The following is a 14018-nucleotide window of genomic DNA, read 5'->3' as shown; positions in this document are numbered from 1 at the left end:
TGTAGTCTCTCAATATCTTACTGTACTTGCCCTTTTCTGATGATGATATGAAATGATACAATGCCTACATGATGAGATGAAGTGAGGTACTCAGAACAGCACACAATTTAAAACTTTGGAATTGTTTATTTCTGGAATTTTCCATTTAATATTTTTAATGTTGATTGACCATGGGCAAGTGAAACCGTGGAAAGTGAAACTGCAGATAAAGGAGGACTATGGTATAATGCAAGCCACATATGTAATTTTAAATTTTCTAAAGTTTGTCACATTTAAAAAGGTAATAAGAAACAGATAAAATTACTTTTGACAATATTTTGTTTAACCCATTATATCCAAAATGCCATTGTAATATGTAATAAAAAATTATTAATGAGATATATTCATTCTTCATACTAAGTCTTTGAAATTTAGAGTGTATTATATACTTACAGCACATCTCAATACAGACTAGCCATACTTCAAGCCTTCCTAGCCACATGAACAGCTCACCTCTAGACCAAAAATTAATTAGATGTCAATGGTAGTGCCCCTAGGAGGCATTAAAAACAAAAACAAAAAAATAACTCTTATTCTTATGTGGCTTGTTCTTAGTAGTTACAGGAATAAACCACACCTGATACTGTAGATATTCTGCTATGAGATTTAAAAAGAATTATTCAATGAGAACAGAAAACAGGCAGATGAATATACATATTCTGCTTATCAATGCAAAAGAGAATTTTATAATATTTTTTTCCCAATTGGGGTTCACAAACCAAAAATTCTTGGGGGAGAAAACAGATACATTGTTTATCAATTTTTCGCATTTTCTTTCCTGGCACTTGTTCTTCACATTCCTAGCCAGGCATTCCTTCTAAGTAGACTAAATGTGTCCAGCAAGTCCTTAGAAATGAGTATCTTTCTAAGGTATATTATCAAAGCAAGACCATAGCCTCCTGTTGTGTATGGGGTCACTTGGTGGAATTCCATTCCTGCAGTTTGTTTCTCATTAGTGATTTAGCCCTTGTGGGTTAGGACGAAACATGGCTCTCTGTCTGCAAACTGATGACAGCAGAGTATTTTTTTCAGGAAGATGTCTTAAATACTGTCTTGGTTGAAGACCTGTGTCCCATCAGGACTTTTTTTTTTAAGATTTTTATTGGGGGATTGGGGGATGGGAACAGACAAGTTGCTGTCGTTTTGTTCTTCAGTCTAGTTGTGGAGGACGTTGCTTCACTGGCCCACGTTGGCACCATCATTGCGCTCTTCCCGGGCGAGGCCGATCAGTCACGGGCTTCTGGACGGCTGCTGATGCAGGCTGCTGGCTACACACGGTATCCCATGGCAACCCACTGCAGCAGGGGCTGCTGCCTACATGGCTGGCGACTCATGGCAGCCCAGCTCCAGGTTGAGCTGTTGTTCAGCATCTTAGCTGTAGAGGGCAGTGTCACTGGCCCTCATATGTGGGATCCGAACTGGGGCCCTCTGGTGTCCCAAGCCAGCTCTTAACCAACGCGCCACTCGGCCAACCCCCATCAGGACATTTTGATTTTTTTAAGCACACATTGTCATAGCCAACATGTTTGGTGCCTTTTTATTTTTGTTTAAATTCATCCTAGGATTTTTGTACTGATTGAAAAATTTCTAAATACTTTTAAAGTTTTTTATTTTACTGTGGAAAGAATACAACATGAGATCTACCCTTTTAACAAAACTTTAAGTATATAACATTGTTGACTGCAAGTACAATGTTGTACAACACACCTCTAGCGCTTATTCATTTTGCTTGACTGAAACTTATGCTTGACATTTAGTTACACTTTTTCAGTGTAATTCAACTGTGTTTTTTTTTTTTCTAGCACTCCTCTCAGTATTTCAAAAAGAAAAGCAGATGATTAAACAGTTTATTTCTAATCTCAGGCTTTACACAGTGGCAGTATCGTAGCCAATGAGGTTTATCCGAGGAGCGATTATTGCTAATTGAAAACTATTTCTAATCTCAATGACTTTCTGCATCCTCCTCCTTGCTAGGTAGGCTTCAGTCAAGGTATGTTATCTTGATCTTCTACCCAAGACTTCCACATTTTTTCTGGGAACTGTAGTTACAGCTTGTTTGTCATCCCAGGTGTTATTCGCCAGAGGATCTAGTTATTAGAGATTCACTCAGGGAAGCACCTAGTATAAATATACCCTTTTCTTCTTAAATCCCCTTTGCTCAAATAGCAGCAGCTACAGAGGTTTTTCTGACTTAAGCGTAGTAGGAAACCGATATATATGTGACGTGTGTGTGTGTGTGTGTGTGTGTGTGTGTGTGTTTCCTTATCTTCTTAGCATTTAAAGGCTATGCTCTACTGTATGTGAATTTTTTTGAGGGGAGGGGATTTTTGCTGTTTTTTTTTTTTTTTTAAGGTGACTTGTAGCCAGTTAGCAAATGTTTTTAGAGGAGAAGTTAATGAGTTTCTCTAGTCATTTTCTTGGTACAGGAATAGTCTGGGCAGCTAGTCTGCACTGAGAACATTTTATTATTATCCATATTTTTAGGACTTAATTCTCTTGTCTAAGATTCCATCAGCCCACTTTTTAGGGACTTCCACCGGTATTTTACATGGATTAATCCTGGAGCTCAAACTATATTATTCAGCATTCCTTTTTCTCTTTCTTCTTCCAGTTAGGCTCAGGGTTTAGAGCCCAAGGTGTGTACATGTGTATTTCTTCTGTTCCATTCTGAAACCCTAGTTTATCACTCACTGGTGCTAGTGATGGAAAAGCTTGTTACACTAAAGCATCATTCTGAATATCTTTATTCTGGACACTTCATCGAATTACTTGACATTCAGGATTTCACTTAGCTTTGGGCATATTAAGTAACTCAGAATAATCTGGAAGCAAGTTCTTTAGTCATCCTATGTATTGCTCTTCTAAAATGTAGCTATATTTATACAAACATGTAAAGTATATTACCCCATACACTCTGTGGCTATGCAGATGGCTGTGCGTTATGACAGTCTGGGAGTATGAAATTTAAAACTCCAAATGATTTTCACAAATAATACACATTAACAAACATGGTTCAGTTTTTTAAACTTTTATCTGTGATTCAAATAAGAAGCATCAAAATTGATGCAGCAGATAGAAGAATATTTTGTTGTATGTTTCTATCTGTAGGTAATGGGTGAGGACCTATTGGTGTTCATTTCCACCTATTTCTTAGGTGGAAATCCATGCTTTAGTTGAGTTGTGTTGCATCTTCTCTGCTCTTTGTTCCTTGTGAGTTTGGCCTTCTTTGTTATGTTTTAATTCAAGCACTTTTCTGTTTTCGTGTCTCACATCCAGAAGAGGTCGGCTGTGTTGTCCCCTGTTAGCTCAGGTCTCGGTCATGACTGAGTTTTGGCTGCTTGGCACTTTCAATATTTAGCTGGAGTGGGTGGCCTCTGGGCCTTCTTTTCATGGAGATGGTTGTGAGGGAGTGCAGAAATCAGAAGCCTTCCATGTGACTAATCAGCAGCCTGCTGCCAGTCTTGAGAATTCTGATAATCTTTGACACCCAGAGATTAGACCGTTCTTTGGATCACACTGAGATGCTCAAAAGTCACCCAACTTGTAGCATTTTTTAGCAGCTGGAGCACTTGGTTGTAGTTTGCAGGCCAGAATAAGCTATAAATAAATAAAACCCCACAGTGCTTGCTTCCTTCATTTAGGGTAGTCTGCTGATAAGATGCAAGCATCTGGGAGAAGAGAAGGTTCTCAGCAGGTTTAAGTGCTTACCAAAGTGCTTTCTGGTACCCATGGCTCAGCTTCTAGTCTCTGCTGTGTTATCTTGGCACTCTAGCCTCGTAAGATTGGAGAGTCAAGTTTAAAACTCTCCATATATCATTAGGGTAGCCCAAGGTCCCTTCTTGTCAAAGAAGACTGACTGATTCCAGGGGGAACGCAAAGCAGGATCCAAGGCACCTGTAAATCCTTGTAGTTTGGTGTGGTGGGTTTGTAGCTAATTATGCAGCAGGCAACAGTAAAATGCAGTAGCTCTGTTGGCATGCTTATTTCAGAAAGAGCAAAATCTAGCCGAGCAAAGAAGGGGCCGCAAATGAATGAATCGATGAGCATTTTATTGTAGACTAAAAGCTCTGCCGTGGAATCAGAGCATCTGAACTGCAAGGAGGTGGCGGGGGAGAGGCCAGTAGAAATACATGGTTCAGATGTGTTTTACAGCTCTTGATTTGGATTCTCCTGCCAACATATAGTCACACAAGGAGACCACCACTGGTCACAGCCAGTTAAATTGCTCTTTCTCCTATGGTACTGCTGTTAGTGATGGCTAGTAGGTTATTCAGCCGACCTCTTCTGATTCTGCTTTGCTGCCTGATTTCAAAAGATGGGCCCTAGATGGCTCTCAGTCACAGCTTGATGTAACCACTGCTTGTTTGCATGAGTCCCCATCATTTTCATAGAGGGTCCTTTTTTTTTTTCTTAGACAGCAAAAGAATGGAGGCATTTTTAAATGATAAAAGATTTATGTAGGGCCAGCTAGAATCGAGCAAAATGAAATTCAGTGGGAAGGGATGGTAAAAGGCTCAGAGAGAACTTGTGACTGCCAGAGAAGTCAGTGTTCCTAAAATAAAGAGGGTTCAGCTAGCAGGCAGCGACTCTGACTTTGCATTCATATTGAAGCAGGCTCTCCAGCCATTCTAGGCAGGCAGATCAATAAAATCAGAGGTAACTTAATGCCAAGAAACTCAGAATTCAAAGAATTTCTTTTGTCCTTTGAATGTGTTCTATATTGATGTGGAATGCTAGCCTCGGAAACTGAGATGAGAAATTGCCAGGTCTAGATTCTGGTTTATGACACCATATTGAACAGTGTCCTTGGAGAGCGTCCCCTTTGGTTTCTCAGTTATCACATCTGTAAAATGGAGGTAATCTATTGGAAGAAAAATGACTCCAATATTTATCAAAATATTGCGAATGAAGATTTGTCATGATAAGTGCTTTGAAGAGCAATTTTTTTAACAGCAGATGTTTTATGATAAGTTAATTTATATCCCATTTATGTATTTGAAAATGCAGTTGATTCCCTTATCAGAGATAGAGTGATTTGACCATTTTTGCATGATGTGTACGCAGTGGAATGTGGTAGATTTTACTTTTAGCTACATAAATGGAATATATGTCTCATACGGCCACTTCCTTAGTGGTTTATTCTTGTGCAGACCATGGATCTAGCTTTCTAGTGCATCACAGTAGTGTGCAGCATGCCACATGTCTTAAATTGATCAAATAGCCCCTGTATAGAGTGACAAAATATATAAATGATCAGTATGGACATGGCTAAGTATTTACCTGGTAATAGAGAATTTATCCTTCCTTCCCTGCTCATCTCCCCTACAGCCCACAGATTCTGATTGTACCAAAAAGGAAGAGCTGCCTCTAAACTTACCTCTTACATGATTGATTTGGGGCCATTCCTTTAAAAACTGGAGATGTTGGAAGTTTTTGTTCTTACCCCATACTGTGTAGATGGTGCACAATTTCTGTAACAAAGCAGCAGGGGGCTCCCTATGAGAGCTTGAGAATTGCTGATAGAGAAAGGCTGGCTTTTTGTTGGTGGTGTTCTTTTCAATTCAGGCCCTTTTCTACTGAAACTTGACCCTCATCCTGTGAAGACTCTCTAAGGGATTAGAGTGTAGCTACAGAAGCAGCGAGACCATTTTATTAGTTTAAGAAATTGGTTAACAGTTGAGGGAGATTATACTGGTTTCTGAATTCTAGAAACCAGATAGATGGAGCCCAAGATTGCTTTGGTTCTAGGGTTCTTCTCTCTGAACCGAGTTTCATGGTAAGGGGCTGTACAGGTGACCCCTTTCTTTAGACTCCTTCATATCTGAAAAGGAAGACTTTCCTATATTCTTTCTAGCATCTACATTTAGTTTTCTTAGTTTCACCTCCCTCTGCCTTAGAACCTGTGCATATTTTTTGTTTGTTGATGAGTGCGTTATAACTAAGGCTCTCTTGTAAAAATGAAACCCGTTTCCCTGAGAGGCTGAAAGAATCCAGACAGCAGAGGTGCAGGTTTCTGCACTCGGAGGCTGCTCTTGCTGCCTTATGAATTCACTGTGATACAGGTTTGATGCAGAGAGCATTGCTACTCACAAATCACACGAGGTATACAGTTTGTGTGCAGTGATATGTCACAGCTTTTTATTTATATGGCCAGCTCAGTCTATTCTGCTCCTTTCACTGCCATGGAAAGTGCATCATTTTCCTCCCTCTCTCCTCCTTCCCACATATCATCAGCACCACCCACTATGTTCTGCCCATTAAGTCCTGTGTGCCAGAAAACCCCAACAATGATTAAATGCTGATAAAAGAATGTTAGAAGGTTAAGATATCATCCAATCAACCCCCTTACAGTACTCCTAAATTGTGGGTGGTAAGTATAACGTTGCCCTTATAAACATTGAAAATAAGGGGATCTATTCTTTTTTTTTTTTTCAGTTGAGAAAATGATATCAAATTAAGGGAAAAAAAAAAAAGACCAAAGAGAATGCCGGAGATTGCTTTGCAGTTTCCATAATTACCCTGGTCTTTCTTTCATGATTTTGGCACATTCTTTATCAGGAAAATCTCAGGCTAGCCAAGTTTAAGTAAGGTTTTATTTATGAGGGGCCTAGAGTTTTTAACCTTACAGCAATTTAAAAAAAGTCATTATTACCCTAAACTCAATTAATTTAAAAAGTGTTAATTAATTAATTTTAACATATTATGCCACTCTAGTCATAGAATCATTTATCTTTACATTCCTGCGTGATTTTCAGTTCTTTTAAGCTCCTGTAGTGCAGGGTACCCTCCTTTCCTCCACCATCACAGTTACCCCACCCAGGTTTACGGGAGGAAGAGCGTGGTTAAAGAGACTTAGAAAAGGCAGCTGGGAATTCACTGGCTTCTTTTCTTTGGAGGGAGTTTGTCGGTTCAACCCATGTTCAACAAAAGCAATTAAGGTAGAAGGGGCTATGGAATCAACTTCTCTGGACCTCCTTATTACATTTTTAGTAAAATAATGAATAAGAAAGAAGATTCTCTAAGAATCTTGTCAAGAATTGCATTTTGTGTTGCAGCTTATGGTAACATACCATATCATCTAGCTTAAATTAACTTTCACGAGCCTGTGTTTTATCACTACTCTGCATTATTATTTTTTTTTGTAATAGAGCTATAAAAAAAAATCCATGGTAAATATATTTCGACCTTTCCATCAACAGCTGCTGTGGTGAGGTAGGTCAGGAGGCATGCCTCTTTGGAGGCACCCTAGGGGTTGAAGGGTAATGAGCACTTAATTATGTCTGCTGAATGCCAGAGCTGCCAACATGGAGCTCCTCACAACTGGTCTGTATCTGCCCTGACAATTCTTTTATTCTAGCTTTTACTAACCTATCAGTAACTAACTGTGGTTGTTTAATTGCAGGGGGAACATCCCCACGCTAAACAGGTACCGTATGTTTAGTTTCTTTTCCAATTAAAAGCACCTTTTTTTTTTTTGTATAACTGGGAATAGTGAAATCAGGGAAAAAATAGCACTGCACTTGACAAGCTAATGTGTTTATCTTCTGCTGGGAAGTCCTGAGCTCCCCTTTGGATGGACTAAGTTATTCTTTCTGCTTGGAAAACATGTTTTCAGCTTTTCTTCAGCTGTTCAAAAAGCAATACTTGAAAAGCCTCAGCATGGAAAACTCCCATCTAGCTGTTTATGATAGGGGAGTTGTCTGCCTGAAGTGCAGCTTTGCTGTAAACATCTTTTTTTTTTTTTTTTGCTAAGTTATGTGTCTAGTTGGGGGCTTTCAGAGGAGAAACCCTTAAGGTTATTTTTATTCTGGCACATTGTTCCTAATTTTTTCAATTTTTAGTTTCTCGAATGTGTTTCTCCTTTTAGAGGAATGCAAATGCAGAAATAGCTGATCTCATGTTTTATCAGTGTGTTAGCTATTTTTCTAAAGTGTTATAATGATATGAAAGTCAAGCTTTATTTCAGACCTATGTAATAAGATTTACCCTGGAAAAGTATATTTAAGCTTGGATGTGTGGAGCCCTGGGAAGAGGTTTCCAGGCCCATATAACGCAAGTGATATGTTATTGTTTTGCATTCTTTCTGCTTCTGAGCCAAGCAAGGCAACACAATGCAAGTTTGAGAGGATAGCAATTCCAACTGGGATTGAATCCACAAAATGCTAAAGCAGTAATAAGTTGGTGGTGAGCACCTTGCGCATGATTAATTATACATTGAAATATTTATAGGATTATGTTTATTTTGCCCCTCTCCCCTTAAATATTAGAGTCCAATTTGGATGGGGAGAGGAAAAGGGAGTATTTTTGTTTGGTCCTCTTGCCTACCCTTGGAGAGTGGGCTTGGTTCATTCCTGCCTGCCTTTAGCTGTCCTGGCCCCTGAACATAGGACTGAGGGAAGCTGAACAGTGGATATTTCCCATGGGGTCCGGTTGAATGAAAAAGATATTTAACCCCATGTTTGCCATAAAGATAGCCTGTTAACTTATTCAGAGGGAGTTCCTTTTAAGTGTTATCTGGAACCCTTTTATCTCCCCTGTCTAATACCAGGCAGGTCAAAAAGATAAAATGCCTCACAAACTTGCTCCTTTAGTAGTAAATATATTTGGTGATCCTAGAAAAGAGGATGATAGCGTTTCTGAGTTCATACAACTCTGAATCCAGTTTCTAGTGAACACCATGGATAAGGCTTGCTTGATGTGTGTTTCATTTGTTTGCTTGTTTCATTCATGGGATCAATGGTTTCCTCTCCCACTCTGCCTTTCTATTCCCCAGCACTGTCAAAAGATGAAGTACCTTTTTCATAGTCATCACTTGCCAAAGCAATAAAATCCTGGAGTGTCAGTCTCTATAGTCTGTGTGAGCAGCACTTTCATCCTATAAAAAATTCCATTGCCTTTCATAATTACCATTTGCAGTGGAGTTCAGTATGTACCCAGATCTCAAGTCCACATTGCTGGCTGTCTTCCCCCTGCAACACTGCAGGTGGTACAAGTAAGGAGATTTGGGGGCCGCTCCCCCAAAGTTCAGATGCCATGACCTTGCTCTGAACTTGCTTCAGATCAGTGTGCCGGTAACATGTCAGGCGAGTCCTGGAGGCATCCTTTAGCTTGGTCCTTCCTAACAGGCTGCCCCAATTGGGCATTCAGAAACTCTTTACAGTATGACTTATCAGTACATACTGCTGAGGTGCATCAAGGAGTCTACAGGTTCATTATGCTTTCAGATTGAACAAATCAGTTCAGTTCTCTTCGAGCATCTCCATTTAGCACCTGTTTGTCATGCTTACACATACTGTGAGACCCATGCTCTGCCCTTTTGTATCTTGCTGGGATTTATTAAGGGCTTTTGATGAAGACATGTTTACTCTGGTATAGAAGTGTTTACATATTAAAACGGAAATTTGGGGTTGAAAATGTCTCTCTTTCAAAAAGGGAGGAGTTATAACCCTTATAAACTGCTATTTCTATCAGCCCATTAAAGAAAAAAGTAAATACCTCAGCAAAGTTTCTTTTATAGACAGTCACTTGTTTCTGTATGATAAATAATGTTTTCTATAATGATTTACTAAACCATTCCAAGTGACTTAGGGATGTTATTGTACATGCGTATGTCTATCTGTGAATACTTAATCTGCTACAGTTCCTAGAGAAAAATGCCTTAAGTGTTGCCTAGTTACAATTCACTTGGCTCGCTTACTTCCTTTTAAAATGGGGAATGTGTGAGGGAAGGGGAAGATGCAGGATGGTTTTTAACCCCTATGTGCTGTTCATTCATTAGATGTGCCATAACGTCATTATATTAAAACTGGCACGAAATTCCTGACAGTCCTTAGATTTGTATTTGAAGAAATTTGGGGGTGATAAAAATATAGCCTGTGTGTGTGCGGGGTCGGGGGACTTCAAATGAAAAGGTTAATGTGATTCTAGCAAGACAGTCTTATCCATTGTGGGTAAAAAAACCAAATCTGCTCTGCAACCTGACCCTACTTCAGGGTTTCCTCCCAGCTCCTTTTCCCTATTGTTACTCGCCCAGTCCTTGCTCCTACCCTACTTGTCTAATGCACTTGATTGAATTACCATTTAGAATGTCCTTCTCCTCCAACCTCAACCACTATGGCATGACTCATGTAGCTAGCGTCAGCGACGTGCTATTGGACAACTCCTTCACTCCACCATGTCAGCGGATGGGTGGAATGGTCTCTTTTCGAACTTTTGAAGATTTCGTCAGGTAAGACACCGCGGAACTGTGTCTGTGTAAGGGGAGCTATGTGTGTTTGTCAGTCTCAAATTTCTGCCAAATGAATAAAGGTTCCCAGGAGAGCTATGAGCTAGCTAAGGAGATATAGCCCTTGCTGTATACGCCCTCCAAGAGGTGTATGTCCTTCCGTTTCTCTCATTCAGACTCTACAAGCCTCTACTTGTTCTGTGAGCCTGGTCAGAAAAAAAGGAAACAAACAAAATCATCTTTTCCTTAGGAGTGAACAGAAGAAGCTGTCTGCTCTGTGATGAGTGAAATGTCAGGAGAAATTAAACACAACACTAGAGTGAGCCCCACCAGAGACAATACATCTTTTGATTAAATGCATTCAGCATCTATCTCTTGATGTATACTGATGCATTACCCTAGGGGGAGGGGTAATTACATTGGTCTGTCACTGCTCCAGTCCCAGGGTCTTTCTGTTACTTCAAGACCGATGATGACAGCAGTGCTCATATCTTACATATAAAAAAACAACAACAACAATAACAAAAGAGCTTTAGATCATTCTTTTTTAAACCGAAAAAATATATATGGTTTATTAAAGTTTAAACAATCCATCCTCCTAATTTCTGCCACTTGGTGAAATTTTGCATGTCATCTCTAGCCACTGGTGATTCTATTCAGTGCCTACTGAGCACAGGGTAGGATAGATTATTCTTTTAGACTGAGCTGGCAATGGCAGTATTAGTTACCAGCCACGTAGGTTTTCTGCCACTTGGATTTTCCTGATGGGTGTTTCTCTGGCATTTTTCAGGATCTTTGATGAAGTGATGGGCTGCTTCTGTGATTCCCCACCCCAAAGCCCCACATTCCCTGAGGCAGGTCACACGTCTCTATATGATGAAGACAAGGTATGGTGTCCCTTTTGGGAGACGGCTTCGCTCCTTCAAATACAGGACTTGTACTATGTATAGACTATCTTTCTGACTTTTGAATAGTATAGGGAAGAGTTCATCTTTTTACCCTACTTTATACTATTAAATTTAATGTGCCCCATCAAAGTGTTTTTGGAAATAGGTAGAATATAAATTCTAACCTAAAAAAGAAAAGGAAGAGAGAAAGAAAGGAAGGAAACCTATATTCTTGGAATCCATTGTGTAGGATAAGCTCAGCTGTATTTATTGCAGCCACCTCTGGGTCTCTGCATGTTGTTCCAAAGATTTCAGCTTTGGTTGCTTTAATTCTTACTCAGTGATGGCTTGTATATTTGCACAGTGGTGCTATTGTAGTCTTCAGGGAATGGTAGACTTTAAATAGCAGAAAAAATAGGCATTTTGTTTAAAACTTTGTCCTTTTATTAATCTCTTCTTTTCATTTCTCAGTAAACAAATTGTTCTATTTTTCTTCCCCTACCAGGTTATTTTCCTGTGGTTTAAAACTTCCACTGTATGATAAATTGTTAGGAAATATATTATCTGGGAATATGTTCAGATGGCTTCTTTCAATCATTTTTCTTCACATTCTGTGAAGAGATATGGCCGTTGATTTCATTCCCATTTTACTGGTGAAAAAGTTGAGACATAGCAGTCTTCAAGTTCATGTCAAGTCAAGATTTGGGGTCACCTCTAGTTAATGCCTTCGCTGCCTTATCTTTTAAAAATTAGATGTTCTGCTTTATTTAATCTCCATCATGGATATGGGGTAGCGGTTGCAATTTGCTTATTCGTACCAGTGGGCAAACCAAAATGTCCTGTGGGGCATATCTCTTTTTTAGGTATTCTGCCAAGTACTATACTTTTCTCTGTATTAGACAGCCTCCTGATTTCTTTGTCTTGCGTTCTTGGGTTGCAGGTCCCTAGGGATGAACCAATTCACATTCTGAATGTGGCTATCAAGACTGACGGTGATATTGAGGATGACAGGCTGGCAGCCATGTTCAGAGAGTTTACCCAGGAAAAGGTAAGCCCTCACATTGGGTGGAAACTGGTAAATGTCCCCTTTCCTGCTGGCTGTGTATCATGCCTATTCTTTTGTCAGTTGCTACTTTTAAGGCCTGTCACTAATAATAGCTATGTCTTTTATATAATTCTGCCTGTAGGGGTAATATTCCAACATGATTTAATAGTATATAATGCATATATTTTTAAGTTAAGAAATACAGACCTCCACTATTTAAAATGTTTTAAAGAAGGCCGGCCGAGTGGCTCAGTTGGTTAAGAGCTCGCTCAAGAGTATGAGCTCTGAGCAACAGCGGTTTGAGTCCCGGCCCGAGCTGAGCTGCCAACAGGCAGCAGGATGGCTCAGCTAAAAAAATATATATATATATTTTAAGGAATGGACGTGTGGTCCTAAATCTTTCCCAGAGCTCCAGCCTTGATCTTTCAGTCACCTGCTGAATATTTTCCTCTGGTGGCTTAACTCCACATGTCTAGGTCCACACTCCCTTCAGGTTTCTTCTGTGTCCTTCCCTCCCTTCCTTTGAAAATATCAGTTATATTTCCATCCTCGTTTGAGTTTTGTGTCATTTGGATATCTCGTATTGACTCCGTAGGTTAAACCTAAATTTCCATCATTTTCTTTGACCTCTTCTGACTCCCCCCAGTCATTCAGAAATCATTGACTTCCTCCCTTTCCTTGCCATTCCATGATTTTACTACTCTACCCACACACAATCTGTACGTGTTTATTTGTATCTGCTCAGTCATCAAGGTCTGTTCATTTTTTCTTTGCAGTATCTCATTTTCTCCCTCCCTTCCTCCCTCCCTTCCTTCCTTCCTTTTCAGTTTTTTAAATGCCACCACCATCTTTCTAGTTTAAACCCTTACTCACTACACATCTGAGACAGACACTGCAGTAGGTTTATTTGTGATCTACTTATCTTCCTTCACTCTCCCCCTCCAGATAGTTTTCATTTTGTTCACCACCACAAAATTAAATGTCCAAAATGCCCACCTTACCAAGTTATTCTCCCACTTAACAATGATTCTGTTACCTTGAGGATGCCTCCTTAACTTGATATTTAACACCAGCCTATTAACGAAGGCCAACAATCTAGCCTTTGCTATTCCATGAAAAGACCTGTCTTTGTGTCTTTATCGCTACTACTGCTCCTCCCCAGGAGTCAATCAATCTCTTTCTCTCTCTCTCTCTCTCTCTCTCTCTCTCTCTCTCTCTCTCTCTCTCTCTCTCTCTCTGTAAATCTTGCTTATTTTAAAAACTGTTTCAAATTTCACCTCTTCTATGAGGACTTCTGAGTAGTAACTAAAATGTATTTTTTCCCTTGATTTCTAATTGGTCAGCATACATTTATTAGTAATAATACTTTTTATTTATAAAGAACTTCTGTGTAAATTTTTTTATTTGCACCTTAACCACAAACCCATGTGATTTGATTAGTCATGAATTATTCCATTTGTACACATGGGGAAAAGCTCAAGCTCAGAGAGATCAATTAAGGCCTCTGATCACCAGCTGGTAGATGATAGAACAAAAATCAGCATTTAAGATTTTGACACCACCTCTAGAGGGCACAAATCTAGGTGCTTTAGTAAAGAATACATTTTGGGCCAGCCGAGTGGTGCGTTGGTTAAGAGCTGGCTTGGGACGCCAGAGGACTCAGTTCAGATCCCACATATGAGGGCCAGTGACACTGCCCTCTACAGCTAAGATGCTGAACAACAGCTCAACCTGGAGCTGGGCTGCCATGAGTCTCCGGCGACAGTGTAGGCTGCAGCCCCTGCTGCAGTGGGCTGCCATAAGCTACTGTGTGTAGCCAGCA

The 14018-nt window shown here is 39.8% G+C and overlaps 1 protein-coding gene across 1 annotated transcript in view; it reads left to right on the top strand.

The window, feature by feature from the left end:
- ACACA (acetyl-CoA carboxylase alpha) overlaps positions 1 to 14018 on the top strand; it is a 368135-nt gene that overhangs the window by 232643 nt on the left and 121474 nt on the right. The window contains exons 31-34 of the mRNA XM_019636609.1: positions 7442 to 7465; positions 10124 to 10267; positions 11055 to 11151; positions 12092 to 12199. Of these exons, the coding sequence (XP_019492154.1) occupies positions 7442 to 7465; positions 10124 to 10267; positions 11055 to 11151; positions 12092 to 12199 (373 nt within the window). The remainder of the gene's footprint in view (positions 1 to 7441; positions 7466 to 10123; positions 10268 to 11054; positions 11152 to 12091; positions 12200 to 14018) is intronic.

The sequence above is a fragment of the Hipposideros armiger genome, unplaced genomic scaffold (assembly GCF_001890085.2).
Source record: "Hipposideros armiger isolate ML-2016 unplaced genomic scaffold, ASM189008v1 scaffold_29, whole genome shotgun sequence".
NCBI lineage: Eukaryota > Metazoa > Chordata > Mammalia > Chiroptera > Hipposideridae > Hipposideros > Hipposideros armiger.
Note: the sequence above shows the minus strand (reverse complement) of the source record. Positions and strands in the feature narration are given on the sequence as shown.